At 36.1% G+C, this 21,781-nt stretch overlaps 1 protein-coding gene across 1 annotated transcript; it reads right to left on the bottom strand.

The window, feature by feature from the left end:
• Positions 1-7,617: 7,617 nt before the first annotated feature.
• LOC131051316 (pentatricopeptide repeat-containing protein At4g02750) lies at positions 7,618-10,520 on the bottom strand. The gene has a single exon (XM_057985778.2). The coding sequence runs from the start codon at positions 10,228-10,230 to the stop codon at positions 8,158-8,160; it is 2,073 nt and encodes a 690-aa protein (XP_057841761.1). The 5' UTR covers positions 10,231-10,520; the 3' UTR covers positions 7,618-8,157.
• Positions 10,521-21,781: the final 11,261 nt, after the last annotated feature.

Below are 21,781 nucleotides of genomic sequence, written 5' to 3'. Positions count from 1 at the left end.
GATGGTGAGAGGGGATGATGTTGTTGGCTAAGGTTTCCTTTTGCTATATCATGTGGTCAGGAGTTTTTAGCTTTTGTTCCTTTTGTTCTGATGTTCAATTTTCACGCGATGTTGTGACAAGTGAGACAACATGGAGAAAGGCATTGGTGAGGCCCACCTTGCAGATGGCAATGTGACTCATGGGGCCATCATATTTTCACAAAGGCTCAATCCAACGACCATGTTTTAATCTTGCATTGGGCCTAATGGATGCTTACTTGGAGAGATCTCGCACGTCCATCTTTGTGTGAATATCTCAGATCAATGGTCAGTATTCAATTCTCTCTAAGTTGTTGACATTTAAACTCTTTTGCAGGAGGTGGTTGTCGACCCGATGGTCAATACGATCTTCTTTGCTTGATCAGTGCCCGATTTTGGATCTAATCTTGATCCAACCACCAGATCTTTGTGCTATTACTCCAGACTTGATGTGCAAACCTATTTGTTACGCCACCCATGCCTCTTTATTGAAGAATGAATACTTTTTTGCCTACATACGCCATCTCAAATGCATCTGCACAGAGATTTTTTCCTCCTTTTGTGCAAGGATTTTGTTTCTTCTCGGATGAGGAAGATATTTTCAGAGTTGTCCTTGCACGCAATCAAATCAACTCATTAATCTGATTCTTCGTCCTCTCTGATATTTTGTAACCTAACCCTACCTAGGGTTAGGGTTTCTAACTATAACCATTTGAGTTATGCCTGAACTATAAAGGGAAATCTGTAACATTTGTATAGGATCTTCTCTTCTTTTCTCTTGTAGATTTCTTGTTTTTCTGCAACTGTAAATGCTTCCTTACCTTCCATTAATAAAGTTAGTCTTCTTGCCCTTGTTCAATTTTAACAAATGTGTGTATTTCTCTTACATCTATGTTTGAATGCATCTCTTTCTTGTTTCCTTTTGCATAAGTGATTGTGTTGATTCCTTGTGGATAAAAATTGTGAACTCGATCAGTTCCTCTTACTATCTTGCAAATTCCAACCGTCACTCATCTATAGGGAGCTGAATTAGGTAGAAAATTGTGCATACCTAGGGTAGTTTTATTGGTGTTTTGTGCAGTCATAGGCAGGGAGATCACAATTCGGTCTAGGTGAAAACCTATTTTCCTTCTTTCCAGCAACCCTTCTCTCTCTCCCTTTTCCCTGTCAGATCATAGATTAGTTTTACCAGTGTTGGGTTGGTCCAACACTGTACTCGGATTGGAAAGGAAGTTGACCTTCTCCAGAGATTCAACCTCAACAACACAAGGTCTCACACTTGGAGGTTTATTCATTGTTTCACAAGGTTGATGATCAAGTTTGATTATCACAAGGTGCAAACTTTTGTGACAACAGATATCAATAAAATAATCAACAATTATGTTTAGAGTGAAGATTTAAAAAGTAATGAAGATAAACTAAGTCAATTTTTACAACCTATAGAAAACTCAACTTAAATTTTATAGAATTAAAAAAGAAGAAGAATATATTAAATTGAGCTTCCAATAATTTAGCACATATTGAGACATTTATAATAAAAGCTACCTAATAAGAATTCGAACTAATATTAAAATTAAATTAATTAATTAATTAGAAACAAACTCATACAAATTCTAAATACACTTGCTACTTGAGTTAGTTAATAACATTTCTAAGTCAATGCACTCTTCCTCCAACTCAATTAGATAAATATGATTTTCAAATATATTTTGTTTCAATAGTCTCAAATCAAAATAAAAAATTAAATAGGCAAATTGATTAATTAAAAATAAATACACAAATTTTCTAAATATATTAGAATATGCTATCTTTGCAATTCAATCATTTCTCTGGATTGTAGTCTAGATTTGTATGTAGTTAGTGAGGATCCTTTTGTGATTGAGCAGTGTGCTCTAGGTTAGAAGCCTTCCTGCAAGTGCAAGCCCCTATATATTGTAATATCTCTTCATATGGCCAGTGGATTGATATTGTGGGTCACAAATCCCACCGTGGTTTTTCCTCTTTGAGAATTTCCACGTATAATTCTATGTGTTATGGTATTCATTTATGTGATTGGCTTATTGGTTGCTTTACTTATTTCAATTCTATATGTACCGGTATATCAGTTGGTGTATGCATGTTTTAATAAGGTTAAAATTGATTATTCTAGTAGAACACTGATTCCCCCCCCCCCCCCCCTCTTAGTGTTCTTGGATTCCAACATATGGTGATGAATCAAATGGAGAATATTTTTTTCTAGCTATAGAGGAGAAGAATAATGAAAGGTCTAGAAATATAAAAGGTGTGGAGAACAGTGAAAAACCAATGAGTGTGAAAATTGCACTACATGCAAAAGTAAAGCCTAAAGCATAGATAATTGATTTTGGATGTTCAAATCATATGACAAGTGATAAAGAAAATTTCATTGATTTTGAAAAGTATGATGGTGGATCTGTAAAGTTTGCAAGTGAGGAAGTTGCACCTATTTGTGGAAAAGGTACTATATAAAATGATGGTAAGCATAAGATTGATGGTGTTTATTATGTTAAGGGTTTGAGACATAATATTTTGAGTGATTCAAATGTGTAGTAAGGGTTATAAGCTCATATTTCATGGGTCCAAATGTGAGATCAAAAAAGGAAGTTCTGCGAGATTAGTTGTAGAAGGTATAAGAACTAATTGTTTACTATGTGAAGGATAACATTGGAAGCAGTTGTATGTTGGTAGAAAGCAGTGAATATTGGTTGTGGCACAAAAGGATGGGACATATCAATTTTGACAATATGGTGAAGATCAGTTCTACTCATGTTGTAAGAGATTTACCAAAGATTATCAAACTTGTTGATACTAATAAACTTATAAGGCACTGAGAGAGGAGGGTGAATCAGTGCAAGCAAAAACCACAACAAAAATCTGATCACCATTTTAAATAACTTAAAGCTTAATAAACATAAAAGAAATATCACCACATAAGCTAACACCCATTATATCAAGCTCCACATAACACAAAGATTTATATGTGGAAACCCAAAAGGGAAAAACCACAGTGGGAGTTAATACTCACAAGATTCACTATCTGCAGAATAGAAATCTTTAACTGGTTAAGGTCTTACAAATATGCCCGGTTAGGAGCAAACCCTGTTAGGAGTCACCCGGTTAAGGGATTTACCTCAGCCCTGTTAAAAACTTTGCCCTGTTAGGAGCAACCTCACAAGAGGATCCAGACTCAAGTTAATGAGCTACCTTGTTAGGGGATTTACAATTTTAGGCCTGTTAGGACCTACCCGGTTAAGGGATTTGACTATTGCAATGTTTAGGAAAACAAAAGTAAAGTGATCTGCATGTAGCACCTATGTTTTTGATAAGATTCTCTTCAGTTCTGCTCAATACATCAACAACACATCCATACAAAGCTTCTCAGATTACCGCACAATCAAACTCTCAATATTTGCTTTCGATCTCATAGCTCATCACACTTTTTATAGACATCAACTTAGTCGGCTAACAACCTTGGAACAATTTCCTAGGTTCAATGAATCTAGTCAATCTTGAACTACATGCTTTACTTATGTCAACCACCGACATAACAACTCAAAAATAAAACATAATGTGTACCAGTTTACCGATCTTAGTGACTTTGATCTACCGGTTAGTTGTTTTTCATGATTGATTGATATGTACATCATAACTCACTCATCCTCTTGAATTTGCCACTGCAGTGTGAAACATAGTTACCTAATACAATCTTCAACACTCCTGCAAAACCGCATCACCTAACTCTTCATTGATCGCTCATATCGGTTGCTTGAATACAATTTTGTTCTTGTTTACCAATTGAAGTCCTATTGCCAGTTCACTAGTAAACTATCTCCTCTATCAGTTATGCTTTATCAGTTGGCCTAAAAGACTTAGATGACTATCAAAACATAGTTGTCATCAATGACAACATAAAACAAGTCATCAATCAACCTATTACATCAAAACATCATCATCAAGCCAACAAATACCATGTGCAAGGAATGTCAATTGGGAAAACAAACAAGGAGGAGATTCAAGAACAAAGAGTATCCCACCTCAAAACCTTTGGAACTAATTCATATAGTTTATGCAGGCCTACAAGGACAATAGGACTAAATGGTGAAAGGTATTTTGTGTTGCTTATTGAAAATTATTGTAGAATGTCACATGTTACTTTCTTAAGAGAAAAATCTGAAGCATTAGAGAATTTTAAAGTATACAAGTCCATATTTGGAAATCAAGTTGATGCTAAGATCAAATGTGTTAGGTGTGATAGATGAGGGGAGTTTACTTCAAATGAATCCGACAGATTCTGTGAAGAGCATTGTATTAGAAGACATTTTTCTACTCTTAGGACCCCTCAGCAGAATGGAGTTGTTGAAAGAAAAAATAGGAGTGTTGTTGAAATGGCTAAAACTATATTGAATGATGCTAACATACCTAATGTGTATTGGAAAGAAGTTGTGTATACTATTGTTTACATTCTTAATAGGATGCAAATAAGAGTGAATGACGCAAAAACACCTTAAGAGTTATGGAATGGAAAACCTTGTACAATCAAGTATTTTAGAATCTTTGGAAGCAAGTACTACATAAGGAGAGATGAGGAAGATTTAGAGAAGTTTGATGTAAGGTCAGATGAAGAAATATTCTCAAGATACTCTACAAGAAGTAAGGCATACCAACTTTACAACAAGAGGCTAAACAAGATTGTGGAGAGTGCAAATGTCAAAGTTAGTGAAGAATGGAATCAGATTGAGACGGTACTTAAATTTAAGACAAATAGAAGTCATCCTTGTTGTTGCAGAAGAGAAGGATGATTTGAAAGAAAAAGAACAAACTAGTGTAGAAGAAAAGGAACATGAACAGATACCTAAGACACCAACAAAGTATGTGCGGCAAAATCATTCCGAGGAACAGATCATTGGAGACAAGAATAAAGGAGTTCAAACAAGAAGAAGACTTGCAAAAAACAGTGAACAAGCAAATTATTGTTTCTTATCTTAGATGCAAGAAAGGATGAAAGTTGGATAAAGGCAATGGAAGAGTTGAATCAGATAGAGAAAAATCACACGTGGGAATTGGTATCTAGACCAGTGGATAAGAATGTGATAGGAATTAAGTGGGTGTTCCAAAACAAGCTAAATGGAAATGGAAAAGTCACAAGGAAAAAGACAAGATTGGTGTGTGAGGGTTACTCACAAGTTGAAAACATAGATTTTGAGGAGACATTTGCTCTAATAGAAAGAATAGAGGCTATTAGAGTGTTTCTTACATCTGCTGCATATGAGAACTTTAAGGTATATCAGATGGATGTTAAGTCAACATTCTTGAATGGAGAATTTGAAGAAGTATACATCGAACAACCAGATGGGTTCAAACTATCAGAAGATTTGGATATGGCTTGTAGACTCAAGAAGACACTTCATGGACTCAAGCAAGCTCCTAGAGCTTGGTATGCAAAACTAGGTAGATATTTGTTCTAGCGGAATTTTAGAAAAGGTACTACATATAACAATTTTTATTTCAAAGTTGAAGGTGATACATTATTGATTGTTGTTGTATATGTTAATGATATCATATTCAAAGAAGATGATAATATATGTAAGAAGTTTGTAGAAGAGATGCAGAAGGAATTTGAGATGTCTATGATAGGTGAGCTATCATTTTTCCTTGATCTTCAAGTTACACAATAAAAAAAAACATATTTTTATTTCTCGGACCAAGTATATCGGAGATGTTGAAGAAGTTTGGGATGGAAAATTTTGAACCAGTTGCAACCTCTATGGCTACTAGTTATAGGTTAAGAAAGGATGATGGATCTTTGGATGTTGACTAGAAACAATATGGATTTATGATTGGAGGATTATTGTATTTGACTGCTTCAAGACCTGATATTATGTAGGCTATTTGTTTGGTTGCCAGATATCAAGCTAATCCTAAGCAATCTCATGATCAAGTAGTAAAAAGGATATTCAAACATTTATATAAGAAAGATGATTTCACTTTGAGAGCATATATAGTTGCTAATAGGGCCGAATGTGCTAATCATGAGAGAAGTACAAGTGGTGTTGCATTTTTCTTAAGAGACAAATTGGTCTCTTGGTTGAGTAAGAAACAAAATTTAATGTTATTATCTACTACAGAAACAAAATACATTGCAACACCATCTTGTTGTACTCAAGTCATGTGGGTGAAGCAACTCTTAGAGATATCAAGGTGAAGTATGATGAGGCAATTCCTATTATATGTCATAATACAAGTGCAATTAACATTTTAAAGAATTCGGTGATGCATTCAAGGACTAAACACATTTCAGTTCAGTGTCATTTCTTAAGAGAGAAGGAATCCAGATTGGAGTATATACCTACTAAGGAACAAATTGTAGATATCTTTACTAAGACATTGGTGAATGATACTTTTGAGTATCTCCGATAGAAGTTAGGGCTTATTATCCCTTCTTTGAACTAGATGCATTTAAGTGGTGCATCTGTCTAGGGGGAGTTCTAAAGCTCATCTTTTCCTCTTGGATTGATGCGGTGGCTACTCTCATGGGGAGCAATGAGTGTTGTAGTTATCAAAGCTTTGTTCTGAAGAGGGAGAGAGAGATGGTAGTTTTTGTGCCCTTGGTCTTTGATGTCAAAGGGAGAGAGAGAGATAGTTTTGGGGAGAAAAAATTAGTTGAATGTTCAATGTTCTTTGTTGTTGGTGGTACACATGTTGTCATCAATGACAAAGGGAGAGAATGTTGGAAACTTGAAGTTGTTAAATTGTGTTGTCATTGATGTCATTATGTGTTGTAGATGGTCCAGAAGTGAGTGTTTTGATGTTGTTATGTGGTCTAGTGGTGATATTGAAGTGTTTATGGAAGACTGACATAGTGGAAGTTTCAATATGCAGGAAATAGTATTTACATGGAAGAAATAGTATTTAATGTCCCAATGGAAGAATGTTTTGCAAGTCCTATCAGATGCAATGAGCTCCTCAAGTCCTTGAGCCTAAAACATTATAATCAATTATTCATCTTGTGAGTGTGATTCTCGCTATTGTTTTTCCTTATTTAGGGTTTTCCATGTAAATTTGGTGTTCATGTGTTTGTTGTGCTTTGTGCTTTCATATTTTATAATTGCAGTAAAAATTAATTGTAGTTTGAAGTTTACGCAATAAGAAGAAGAATATTTTTGTGGTCCGAACAGATTCACCCCCTTCTCTCAATCCTATGGTGTGTTTGACAAAGCCTAGCATCATGAATGCTCTAATACCAATATGAAAACTAAAGAGCAAACATAGAAATATAATAGAATTGAATTCAATAAGGGATTCTTCAATGATATTGCATTTGAATATATTGACTTATAAAAACATTATTTCATCTAAAACTTTCCAACTAACTAATAATTAACATCTATATTAATCTATTTATTAATTAATGTAATATTCCAACATTATGTAAATTTATAAAACACCTTTCGATTATTTGCAACTCTTAACAAAAACATCTTTGCAGCATACGGAATGCACCTTCAACCATGATTATTAATTAAAAATAAAGAATTTATTATAATTTAATTTTTCATAAATTAATAATGCATCCTATATGCTGCATAAACAAAAAGTGCTCTTAACAGGGTACAAACATGTCTTTGGTATTTTTGTGTTGGAATTTTCTACAAGAATGCAAGGAAACGGATGTCAAAGACTAAGTTCTAGATGATGCAGACTTTCAATTAGCATGCATGTCATATACAACGAAAGGTACAAGTATTTTCTTAGGTTAAAGCCAGGCCAGATGCCAATTTGGCAAATGAGCCACCCCTATGGAGGGGTGCAAGGGAATTTCAAATCATGTAACTCAGGTTACACTGCACAAACAATAATAATCCAGATGAATTATAAGGCAAAATGGCATTGAAATAAACAATGTTGCTCCTTTCTCACCCATTATCTTCACAAGGACAAAATTCAATCCTCAAAACAATGGAAACAGCTCACATTCCCTTAAAATACTCACGATATGAAGTTCCTAACTGAACACCAGATTCTCCACATAAGGGTGACAATTCTTTTTCTGCTTCTAGTCCATGTTCTACGTAGTTTGAATGGGTTTCATATCCGCTCCCTTCCATCAGCCAAACAAACCTGTCACGCATTGCCTGTTAACCTTTCTGTTAGTGGGTGTGATCTGTCTCCCGCAATGAATGAATGAACACTATTCTTGCCCTCGATCCAGCTGCATCCTGCTTGCCTTTTTAATCCCTTTTCTTTCATCATTTTTCTCACATTTCTTACATCGTCCCACCTGCCAGCTGCAGCATACATATGTGAAACCAGGATATAGGTTGAAGCATTTTTCGGTTCCATCACAAAAAGGTGCTCTGCAGCCCGATTTCCCACCTCTATGCTCCCATGAATCCTGCAGGCACTAAGTAGAGTCCCCCAAATACTAGCATTTGGTTCAACTGGCATATTGATAATGAAGTCCTCAGCTTCATCCAAGCGTCCAGAGCGGCCAAGAAGATCTACCATGCAAGCATAGTGCTCCATCCTTGGAATGATGGACCCCTCTTGAATAATAGAATCGAAATGGTGCCAACCAAGATCCACTAAGCCTGCATGACTGCATGCAGACAGAACACCAATGAAAGTCACACTGTCTGGTTTTACACCTGCCAATTGCATCTGCTGAAACATCTCAAGAGCTTTCTCACTCTTTCCGTGCTGTGCATATCCCCCAATTATTGCATTCCATGAGACCAAGTCATGTTCCGGCATTTTATGAAATGTTTGACACGCTTCTTCAACATTTCCACATTTTGCATACATTGTAATAAGGGCATTACTTACAACAAGATCGTTCCCATATCCAATTTTGATTGCAATTTCGTGGACCTGCTTACCTTGCTCTAGAGATGCTAAGCTGGCGCATGCTCTCAAAGTGCTGGTGAAAGTTCCCTGGCTAGGCTTCATGCCTGTCCGTTGCATTTGTAAAAATAGTAACACTGCCAATTTATCGTGCCCATTTTGCTCATACCCTGCTATCATTGCATTCCATGATACCACATTTCGCTCTGGTATTTCTTCAAAAAGTTGGTGTGCTTCTTCCACTCTTCCACAATGAGAATATCCCACAATCATAGAAGTCCATGAGACAACATCTCGTTCAGGCATTTCATCAAACAGACAGCGTGCATCTTCTATTCTCCCGTTGCGAGCATACCCCATAATCATTGCAGTCCAAGATACAACATTACGCTTGGGCATTACATCAAACAAATGCCTTGCCTTCACAATTTGACCACATTCAGCATACTTGGTGACCATTAACGTCCATGCTGCCACATTCCTTTTTGGCATCTGTTCAAACAAATCATGCGCTTCCTCCATCCTTCCAGTTTGAGCATATGCTGCTATCATTGCATTCCAAGAGATCAAATTCCGTTTAGGCATTTTGCCAAACAAATCTCGTGCTTCGTCTACGTTGCCATCATTGATGTAACCTGCAATCATAGTCGTCCACGACACATGGTTTCGTTCAGGCATTTTTTCAAACAGTTGACGAGCATCCTCTGGTTTGCCATTCAAACCATACCCAGATATCATGGAATTCCACGAAACCACATCTCGACTTGGCATTTGGTTAAACAGTTTTTCCGCTTCCTCTATCCTCCCATTTCGCACACACCCGCCAATCATAGCATTCCAGGAAACAACATCTCGCTCAGGCATTTTGTCAAACAATTGAAAAGCATCTTCCAATCTACCATTCTGTGTATATCCTGAAATCAAGGTAGTCCAAGAAACAGCATTCCTTTCAGGCATTTCATCGAACAGTTTCCTTGCATCTTCAATTCGCCCGTTTTGTACGTAGGCAGCAAGCATAGCAGTCCATGAAACCACATTTCGCTGAGGCATATGATCAAACACTTGGCGTGCGACATCTAATCTACCATTGCGAGCATGGCTAGTAATTAATTTACTCCATGAAACAACATCCTTGTAGCTGTCTGCAGAAGCTAGCTCACCTTTGTCTTCACCATATTTTGGACAACGAAAAAATTGTTTTTTATAAGGAGGGTTAATGGCGGGCAAATGTAAATGCTTCCTTCCACTGCGATTCCACAGTTGTTCAAAAAGAGTACAGCCATCGCCAAACCTAAGAGAGCGAACATCATAAAAAATCCACCATATTTTATTTCTGCGGCAAAATTTTGTCATAACGCCTTCCTCCTATCATATAATCTAGCCTGCACATGTAGATTATTTCGAGTTGAATCAAATGTAAAGGTAAGTTTCAGATTCAGACGACAATTACATTTATAAACTCCATTTATGGAACCAAAATTAAAATTAATGCAAGGAAGTTGTTTAAAAACCCCATTCCTCTGGTAATCTTGGTTTGGTTCAAGTGGAATGCTTCTCGACGGGGAGATTGTTCTTTCATTATCATTTTGAATTTCAGTTGATTAATAGATACAACCAAATGTACATTCAAAGTGTTTCGATAGGAATAAAAAAATTTTTTTGGAAATTTAGGTAGATTCATTTTTTTTCAATTATAAAACTAATAATGAACTTGAATGATTGGTGATATGAAACAAAGGAGAAGGGGGTGAGGATTAAATTTGCCTTTAAACAATGGGTTCAAGATTGAAAGAGACTTATTAAATGTAACTGATAGGTTTAAGAGAAAATCTTACAACAATTGAAAAAAGATAAGTATATTATAATAGACAATTGAATTGTGTAAAAAAAATAGGTATTTCTTTTATGTTCTACTTCAAAAATGGTGACAAATTAGTCGATCTCCTCTCTAATGTGGGGGGTTGATCAAAGTTCTTTTTAGTTATTATGAGTAACTCTACTAGCACACGTCGCCTCTTAAAGAAGCATATTTTGGATGATCAAACCCCTATAATTCTCTTAGTGGACCTTTCTTATCCTTCCTTGTGTCCCCAAGTATGTTCTTGTTTTTAGTCCCATAATTGTCATGTATTGGTTGCAAAGGAAAATACTTTTCATTTGAGGTGGTTTTATAGCTGTCCTTTCATGTGTGCTAACACTTGCTCTTGTATATATTTATCTCATGGCAACACTTGTTTGTTCATTAGTGTTTTGTGGGCTCTTTGTGGTAATTTGCTTGTTTATCTTTGTTTTCTAGCTCTAACAATGTGGCATTGATTTATGTTTGTGTCTTCCCTATGGCACTTAAAAGTCATTCTAAGAAGTCTAGATATTTGTTCCTACACTGGAAAGTCTATAACCACCACTTACATGCTACTTTTTATTTTTCTAATTTCATGATATTAAAACTAAGCCAATCCTTGGACATAATGGTTTGGTTGAAAATGAGAAACTTGTTCAAGGACAATAAAATTATGGTATCTACTTTGGGTTGAAGTTAGAGAAAGTGATAATTTTTGAAGAGTGAAGAGATTGTACTCTTTTTAAAATCCATTATAAGGATTTGAGTGTTTCTCAATTGGCTAAAGTCATGTCTAGTAGTGAATTTATAATTGAGAGTGTTGAGGAGGTTCCGTTATTAGTTGAAGGTATGTCTATTTTTAGGTTTGTTAAGGGTCCCATGCTCCTCTTTGGAGGAGGTTATTTGAGCTCTACCATCTAAAATGCAAGTCATCAAAAATGAATTTGAGGTTCTTTATGAAAGGAAGCAAAAGTGTGAAAAATGCTTCCTAACACTAATCTAGTGGTGAAGATAGTTCAAATTTTCTTTACAAATCTTAACTTATAAAATAAGAAATGTATTAAAATAGATATAATAAACATACAAATAGTATGCCACAATGAACATATGATGTATGTGGGAAAAAAACATTTGGGAGAAAAACCTCACACTCCAAAAGTATGGTACTTTGTATTTCCAGTAAGCTTATCAATTACAATACAATATCAACACTTAGCTTTTTTAACAAGAGTGTTCAATCAACAATCTAGATTAACTTCAACAACATTATACTTCACCCGCAAAACATAACATACATAATGCTCTCCAAGACAATATTATATAGAGAAATATAACCATAGAGGTAACTTCTAGATGAAGATATAAGAGGGGTTGTCCAAAAACATGGCACATTTTCTAACCTTATTCTTTGACTCCTCACTCAAACCTCTAAAGTTGGGACCCAAAATTTACTATATTTAGGTATGACAAATGCTCTTACACATCTTATAATTATCGTAAAAACTATCTTAACTAAACAACTGTAAGAGAATTTGTCATAACTAACTATTAATAGTTGATTACTTATAGCCTATCATTATCCAAATTGGGTGCCCACCTTCTCCATGCAAAGGTGTCTCCTAACACTTGTCCATTATGTCATAGAAACTGGCGTAGGCTTAAATAAGTTGTCATAAGTAGGGGTGTCATAATATCTATCATAGATTTTGTCATAAATTTGTCATTACATGACACATGGCACTTAAATATCAATAATCCAAGACCCTCTAAGTGGGATGCCTACTTCCTCATGTGAGGATAAAAAAACTCCATGCCAACTCCCACAAGATGACAAGTCAACATGCCAACTCTCACAAGATGACAAAATAGAATGTGCAAACAAAACTGTCTAGTAAGATAATTTAATGAAATCAAATATTAAATAAATAAATCCAATTATCAATGTTAGGGACTGTAAAGGTTGAGACACCTTAATCTCAACATTTTTCCACTTGTTGAAAACTTTTCAAGAACCTATCAACCAACTGTAGGGGTTCGACAGGCCCATGGAATTGGAACACCAACTGAACTTCTTTGTGCTCATAGGCTTTGTCAATGCATATATAACATTCATCAAAGTGTCAACTTTCTCTAATTTTACCTTCCCATACTCTACCATATCTCAAACAAAATGTAACTAAAGATCTATGTGCTTTGTTCCGGCATGGAAAGTTAGATTCTTTACTAAGAAAATGACACTCTGACTATCACAATAAATAGTAATCAATCTTGTATCAAACCCAATATCTCAACATAATCGTCTACACCAAATATCCTTCTTACAAGCATGAGTAGCTACCATATATGTTGCTTCTATCGTGGATAAAGTGACTATGGCTTGTCATTTACTCATCTAACAAATAGCACCACCAAGCATTGTGAAAATGTAACAATAGGTGGATCTTCTACTATCAATGTCATTTGCCCAATCTAAATCCACATATCCATGGATACTCACATAATGTTGAGGTCTTGTAGGATAACCATGAAAACACAAGGCATACCTAGAAATACCCTTCTAATATCTGAACACTCCATTAGATGCATCTCAATATACCCATCCAAGATTAGCCATATTTATTGGCTCAAACTCTCACTGCTTGGGCGATGTTTGGTCTAGTACAAACCATAACATACATAAGACCACCAACAACACTTGCATATGGTACATTGTTCATATCCTCCACCTCAGTAGGATATTTTGGACAATCCTCCATAGATAATTTCATTCATAGTGCAACAAAAACTATCATCCATCTACAAGTTGTCATGTTGAATCTCTCTAACACGAAATTAACATACTTTAGCTTAATGAAATATTTTCTTAGCTCTATCTCTTATGATCTCCATTCTCAAAATGTACCTAGTTGCATCCAAATTATGTATTTTGAATTATGTTGGAAACTGAGACTTCAAGGCAAAAATCAAATATTCATTCCCAAATAGTAACATATCATTCACATATATAATGTAATAATTAGAATGTGACCATTATCAATCTTGAAATAAACACATTGATCATATTTAGACCTCTAAAATCCAAACTCAACACATAGGTATCAAACTTTTGTTGGATATTGTTGTTGCTAAGATATGTTGTTGTGATTGATGTCAACATATTCTTGTGTTTTGGTGCTCCGGTGATTGCAGGGAAGTTGAGTTGGTTGTGTTGTAGTGTTCTGGTATTTGATCTGTTTAGCTCCGGTATGATCATATCTTTGGTTACAGTTTTGGGAGAGTGTTTGGGATGTTCGTGTGTATCTTCAATTCAGATGGTTCATGATTTGGTGCTCCACAAGTTATCTTTCTTGTCCGAGTTGTTGTTGTTGAAGTGTTCTTGAGTATTAGTGTGTTGATTGATGAATTGATTAAGTGGTGTCAGTGCAACTATTGCGGATGGTTCTAGCATGCTTGTTGGTGTTTCCTAATTGTGTCCTATTTTTTTTATGGTGGTCCACATTGATCATTGTGCATGTTATTGAAGATCTTATGGGTCTGGTGATATTCTTCATGTTATGCAGTATTTTTAGTGGTGTAGCATGTTGCAATTGATCTTGGCGATATTTTTGGTGGTGTTGCGTGTTCAAGGATTTGATTTGGGACCATGTTATATTGTCTATGATATTGTATTGGTTTGGTGGTTGATTTATGTATCATGTGATGCAATTTTGTAATTAGGTCTTGAGGGTTGAGCCGACCTTGTAGTCAAGGTTGATAATTTGTATAAATAGGTGTCATATTCATGTAATTTGGATATCGATGGTTGATCGGTGTTGTGTCTACATTATCAGAGAGTGGTGTATGTGCAAATAAGCGAATTCATCTTTCAATGTGGTGTATTGAGAAGAGAGTGTTACAGGGCAGACAAATGAGCTTAACCGGAACTATCATCAGGCATTAGGAGATGCTATTCTTTCAATTCATCCAAACCGGATTGTAGTCTGAATATTGTTGTAAGGTAGTGAACCTTCCCTGAGGGTTGTAGCCTTTTGGGTTATCATATTTTGAGCAGTGAGCTCTAGGCAGTGTGACTGAATGCGTGTGTATTCCCCATTTTAATATTTACACAAACTACTGTAGAGTATCATCTTATTGTGGGTAGGTTCCAACCGTGGTTTTTCCCTTAACCGGGTTTTGCACGTCAAAATCTTATTTTTATGTGTGTTTTTGTTATTGTGTTTATCTTTATTCTTGTTTCAGTTGATCAAATCTAAGATTGTGCTTAAATTGTTTAATCAGATGAAAATTGATTCACCCCCCCTCTCAATTTTATTGTTGTTGCCAACAATTGGTATCAAAACTAGATCCTCGGGAAGAAGCTTGATCGCTTGAGCTTGAGGAGATCCGGGATGAAAACCTATGTTTTCAAGAAGGAGAGTCTAAAATTTGGTGGAAATAATTATACCATATGGAAGGATCACATGGAAGTTCACTTGAAATGCCTTGAAGATGATTATTGGAAGATTACAAAGAATGTCTACAATGTTCCTCAGAATGGTCCGGTTACTGTTGATGAATCAAGGACGTTGAGCATAACATAAGAGCTAAGGAAGCATTGTTGAGTGCCTTGACTGATTCAGATATGACTAAAGCGATGGGATTGTAGACTGCACATGAGATCTGGAAAAAAATAGAGACCTTATGAAGGAGATGCACAAGTTAAAGTTGCTAAGTTGTAGAGTTTGAAAGGAAAGTATGAGACATTGAAGATGGGAGATGATAACATAACATCCTTTATGGATAAAGTGAATGAACTTGTTATGAACATCAGATGTGTTGGTGGAACTCTTGAAGAAGATGAGATTGTTATTAAAGTGTTGAGATCCTTTCCTCCTTACAAGCCTAAAGTAGCTGCTATTGATGGGATCCAAAGTGTGACTACTGTAACAAGAGACATGTTGGTTGGTAAGCTTGTTGCATTTGAGTTGAGTGAATTTGGAGAATCACATGGTAAAACTGAGATTGCATTTAAAGCCTTTATATCTAGGAAGCAAAAGTACGATGCGAGAGAGAGTTCATTGAGGGTTTCTAGATATGAAAGAGAAATGAGAGAGATGGAAGAATAGGAAAGGGAGTTGGATGAGCTTGAAGCACTTATTGCTCAGAGATTGCCTAAGGGAGTTTGTAAGTATGATGGGAAGTTGCCTTTGAAATGTTTCTCTTGTAACAAGATAGGAAATTTTGCTTCTAGGTGTCCTGAGAGAGTGTCTATGTATGATATGTTGGTATTCTACACTCTTATGAGAATAGTTGATGTTGTCATTGATGGAAACCATCTGGAAACCAACTGGAAAATCATTGACAATTGGTTTCTACATGCCCGACATCACAAACTTCATACACCGGTAGACACCGGCACCGGCAAGCACTTCACCAGCATTCAGATTACATCGACAACAATGCATACCGACACTCCAACCAACATGGGATAAAGTTTTATTTATATGAATTGTTTTGTAATATAATTATCTTTTGTAAGCCAACATGGTATATTGTAAAAGACTCATATATGTATGAGATCTTATAGGTCATTTTAGGAGATGCATATGAGAGAAAGGTATAATGTGTGATGAGACAATTTTGTATAAAATGATATAGTTGACAGCGAAGGTTTTGGTAATAGACTGAGCTTAAACCGGTACTGAACCTGGCAAGAGAGATGTTGTTTTGAGCAGTACATTGTATTGGATTTTTTAATCCATTTTGTAGTCAGTGTGACTCTTTATTGAGTAGTGAGCTCTAGGTTGTTGGCCAACCTGCATGTGCAGGCCCCTCATTGTAAGTAGTATTTATTCATTGGCTAGTGAGTAAATATTGTGGGTCACAAATCCCACCGAGGTTTTTCCTACATCGGGTTTCCTTGTTAAATATCTTGTGTTATGGTGTGTTTCTATGTTGTCTCTATTATTTATGTTTACTGCATTAATTCTTATTTACCGGTACAATGTTTTGGGTTGCAAAGTTATAAATAAGTTTAAATATTTTGCTAACGGTTAGACACTGATTCACACCCCCCCCCTCTTAGTGTCTTTGGAACTGTCATTGAATCTAACAATTGGTATTAGAGTCTGGTCCTCTATTTGCAAAATCCTAACAACTTGAGGAAGATTCTGACACCTGTACAAATGGAGAACTTAAGAAATCAGTTAGAAGGAGCTCTTGAAGATTTTGATGCAGAAAAATTGAAGAATATCAAACTTGAAGATGATCTGAGGATTGCACAAGAATTCATTAAAGGATTACAGGAAAAATTTGTTATAGCACAAAATAAAAGAAAGGAACTTCATGAGAAGATGCAGAATGATGATGATGAAAAGGAGACTCTTAGAGACATTGCAAACAAGTTGAGACAAGAGAACAATAATATGAAGAATGAAATGCAAGATATGACTATGAAGTTATGTAAAGATATTGAAGATAGGAAGAAGAATGAAGAAGACTTGACTAGGAGACTTAATGATGTTGGAAATGAAAATCTGAGACTTGGTCATGAAAATGATATGCTAAAGATAGATCTGATTCACATGCAACATGATAAAGTTGAGCTTGTGAGACAAGTTGGAATTCTAGAAAATGAGTTGGTTACTGCAAATAAACACAAAGAAAAATTCAAGAAAAGTTTAGAAGAACTTGATGACATTCTTAAAAGAATGAAACCTAATGGAGATACTAATGGACTTGGATTTGAACATGGAGAAAGTTCCAGTTCTGCAAACAATCAAGATCAAAACAAACTGGTAAGACAACCTAATGCTTATAAATTTAATGGAAAGTATTTTAATTGCAACAAATATGGTCACAGAGCAAATCAGTGTAGATTTAGAAATAATCAGAATATGAACTCACCCACCAGTCAATGTTCTAAATGCAACAAAGTTGGTCATAATTCATAAAATTGCAAAATGAATGTGAAATGGTATGTTTGTGGAAGATTTGGGCATTTATCTAATCAATGTAGATCACAAACTGGTCAAGGATATGGAAAGGCTATTCAGAGGAATAATGTAGCTTGTTATGCATGTAACAAGATTGGACATATTGCTAAATTCTGTAGAAGCAAGAATGCACTGGCAAACAATAAAGGATCTAGTTTGAAGGGCAAAGAAAAGGTAGATGAAGTTAAGCAAGATTTTCAAAATAATGGATTAAGAAGAGTGATCAGAGAACTGATGAAACTATCTCTTCACCGGTAGAACAAAGTATTCCTCCACCGGCAGGAGATTCTTCATCTAACTGAGGAATAATCCTTAGGGGGTATTGCAACAAGTTGAAAATCATGCATTCTACCCTCAGTTGATGGTAAGAAGATACATTTCTTCTTTATCGGTGAATGTGTTAAGTTTTCACTTCACTGACGAGCATTTAATGCAGTTTAAAGAACCTTTTTTGGCTATAAAGCACTGGGAAATCCTCATTTCAAACTCACTAAGAATTCAAATGATCAGAGAGTGCGAAATTGAGCTAAGGAACTCTAAGGCGAAGCTGCGAAGTGATTTTCAAGCATTCAAAATTTTGGTTTAGATGTATTTTTCTTTGAAATGGCTTCCTCATCTTCCATTCTAGAGTTTATTTCAATCCCTACCATTGTGGAAAATGTCAAACTCCCTAGACCCATATTCAAGATTATCCCCAAGATTGCGAAACAAGATGACTCTGTAGGATCTTTTTCAAAAATACCAAAGGGTGTAGCATTTGCAGAAGACCCTAGAATTTACATACATTGCAACATAGAAAACCTAGGGACTGAGGAGTTGAAGAAAATGTTTAATGAGGTCATTTCTGATGAAAATGGAGTAATCAAACCTAAATATAAGATTGTGGAAAATTTAGGTTTTGTAGAGATTCTGAACATTCCCAAATTTCCTAAGGAAATTGTCAGACTTGTATTGAGTAGAGTCCATGGAGAATTCATGTGGTTAGAATCAATTTGCAAGATAACCAGGGAAGTAATTAAGGCAATTACTAGTTTACCTTCAACCAGTAGTAGGCCTGATAAAACCAAGAAGATACCTAATAGGGGAGTTAAGGATTTAACCGAAGCAACATTTGATATAGGTCACTTAGAGTGAATGATGTTAAGGATATCAATGTGAGATATGTGAGTATGGTACTAGGTTACAAAGCTACTCATGCAAATAGATTAAATTTTGTTTCTAGCCTATGTATTCACAGTGCATATGAGATGGTAAACAATAATGTTAAGATTGATGTGTATGAATGGCTTAAGGATAAATTAATTGATAATTTGGAAAAGATTAAGGGAGATAAGAAAGGTACTTTTCATTTTGGAAACCTTCTGGTATGTCTGATACTATACTTTACCAAGCAGATACCTAGCATAGGTCACAAGGATTTTGGTTATGACATTCTGGTAGGAAGACATTTACAAGATGCTTTCACCGATATGGGCACTAACAATATTAAGAACATTACAGACTATTTCAAGATATTCCAATCTAAGATGAGAGCAAGGGAGAGACCACCTCAGAGAATAGTTTATAAATATGACAAAGAAATCTTCTTTGTTATTAAGAGAGATGAAACTTGGATGGAAGTAACAAGTCCTAGAACTATTTGGGTTACTGAGATGGGTTATGAGGTCAACCTATCTGTTTTGGAAACTTATGCTAAAGCTCTACTTGATGCACCAAGAGATCCCTCTGAGAAATTCTTTGAAAATGCAGAAACCATAGAGAGCAATATATCTATGCAAAAAAGGACTAAGAGAAGAGAAAAATTAATTAGAGATGCCTCCAAGAAGGTAAAGGAAATCAAAGAAAATGTCATGAACATCAGTGGCATATCAGCCCGTGAGCTTGAAAGACTACAACCTGAAGCTTATGTTTCACCGGTTGTAACATCCTCTGATACTGATAGTGGTAAGGCTATTGAGTTTGAAAGAGTAGAAAGGAAGAGAAAACCCTCACTGGTACCCTCTCCTTCACCTAAGAAAACCAAAACACTAAGGAAGAAACAACAAGTAGTTAGGGAACTGAAGAAGAAACTTACACCTAAGAAAAAACAAACACCGGTTACCCCCACATTGAATGATTTACTGAATGAGATAACATGTAAGGAAGTAAAGTAGCGGAAACAACTTCCTACACTAACCTTGAGAGGAGGGTAATGCAAAACTTTTTCAGATCGTTACAACAGTTACAGAAAATAGAAATAGATATAATAGCATTCATACCACAACACAGTGATTTACGTGGGGAAAACCCTTTGGGAGAAAAACCCCACCCTCCAAAAGCAGCTCAATATTTTATTCAGCATTCAAAAACAGATTACAAAATACTTGCAGAGCAAGCTCTTCGCAGGAGTACCATTAATCAGAGATTCAGAGGCAACTCAATAGCCATAAGACTCTTACACACAACCTCTATCTCACACACCTCATAAATAGGAGATACAATACAAGAAACCGTCAAACGGTATTACAAAACCATGGGCTAAAACCACCCAATAAGGTGTAGCCGACCTTATCTCCCTTCTAGATGCCCTATGACATGTTAAAGCACACATCAACACATGTCGCTCCCTTTTACAGCTCATTTATGTGTCCAATACAAATTATTTTTCCTATTTCAGGAGTACAAACTTCCGGAGGCCATAACTTGAGAACCGGGTGTCCGATTGACGAACCGTTTGAAGCGCCGGAAAGCTCGCGAAGTGCTCTATCACCTCGTAACCTGCTTCACCGGTTACGACCACTTTTCAGGGCGTTTCAGAGCCTCTAATGTCCCCTAATTTAAGTTTAAACATTTTATTGCGCCCCTCCAAGACGAAAACTTTAATATCTTCAAAACTAGCTGTGACCTTGCGACGCAACTTTACCGGAATGCTTATCTAGCCAACCAGAAGCTTCAGGGAGAGTTTCGCACCATTTCATGCTCAAATGAAAGCTTACTATAAATAGTAACCTCGCATAAATGCAAGGTTGAGACACCATTTTTCTCAACAAATCTCCCACTTGTCGAACACCTTGCAGGAGCGGAAGGGAATGTCAACACAATGAATCAATTGCTAGGGGCCACAAGGCCCATAGACTCTGAACACCATCTGAACTTCTCTATGCTCACAGCCTTAGTTAAAGGGTCTACAACATTCATCAAAGTTTCCACCTTAACCAGCTTCACCCTACCATCTTCGACCATATCTCTAACAAAATGATACTGAACATCAATATGTTTGGTCCGGGCATGAAATGTCGGGTTCTTAGCTAGGCTAATTGCACTCTGACTGTCACAGTAAACTGTCACTGTACCTTGTTTTATTCCAATATCCGAACACAGTCTCTTAAGCCAAATGGCCTCTTTACAAGCATGAGTAGCTGCCATATACTCTGCTTCAGTAGTGGATAAAGCAACCACAGCCTGTCGCTTACTCATCCAACTAATTGCACCACCAAACAAAGTAAACACATAAGCATTGGTGGATCTTCTGCTATCAATATCACCTGCCCAATCTGAATCTACATAACCATGGATATCAAGGGAAGTCATGTCTCCAACTGAATTACCATGATAACACAAAGAATACTCTGAAGTACCCTTCAAATATCTGAAGACTCTTTTGACTGCATCCCAATGAACTCTACCAGGATTAGACATATATCTAGAAAGTACTCCCACTGCTTGGGCAATATCTGGTCTAGTACAGACCATAGCATACATCAAGCTTCCAACCGCACTCTGGTAAGGCACTCTACTCATGTCTTCCATCTCCAATGGGGATGTAGGACAATCTGAAACAGATAGTTTCATTCCAACTGTAAAAGGAACACTCAATGGTCTACAATTCTGCATGTTGAACCTCTATAACACTGAATTCACATACTTACTCTGGCCTAGCCATAGCTTTCTGTTCACCCTATCTCTTCTAATTTCCATCCCAAGAATGTGCTTTGCTGCACCAAGATCTTTCATTTCAAATTTAGCAGCGAGCTGAGACTTCAGTTCTGAAATCATACCTTTCCCTTTACCAATGAATAACATATCATCAACATACAATGCAATGAATAAG

This window comes from Cryptomeria japonica, chromosome 2, assembly GCF_030272615.1.
Source record: "Cryptomeria japonica chromosome 2, Sugi_1.0, whole genome shotgun sequence".
In the NCBI taxonomy this organism is placed as follows: Eukaryota; Viridiplantae; Streptophyta; class Pinopsida; order Cupressales; family Cupressaceae; genus Cryptomeria; species Cryptomeria japonica.
Note: the sequence above shows the minus strand (reverse complement) of the source record. Positions and strands in the feature narration are given on the sequence as shown.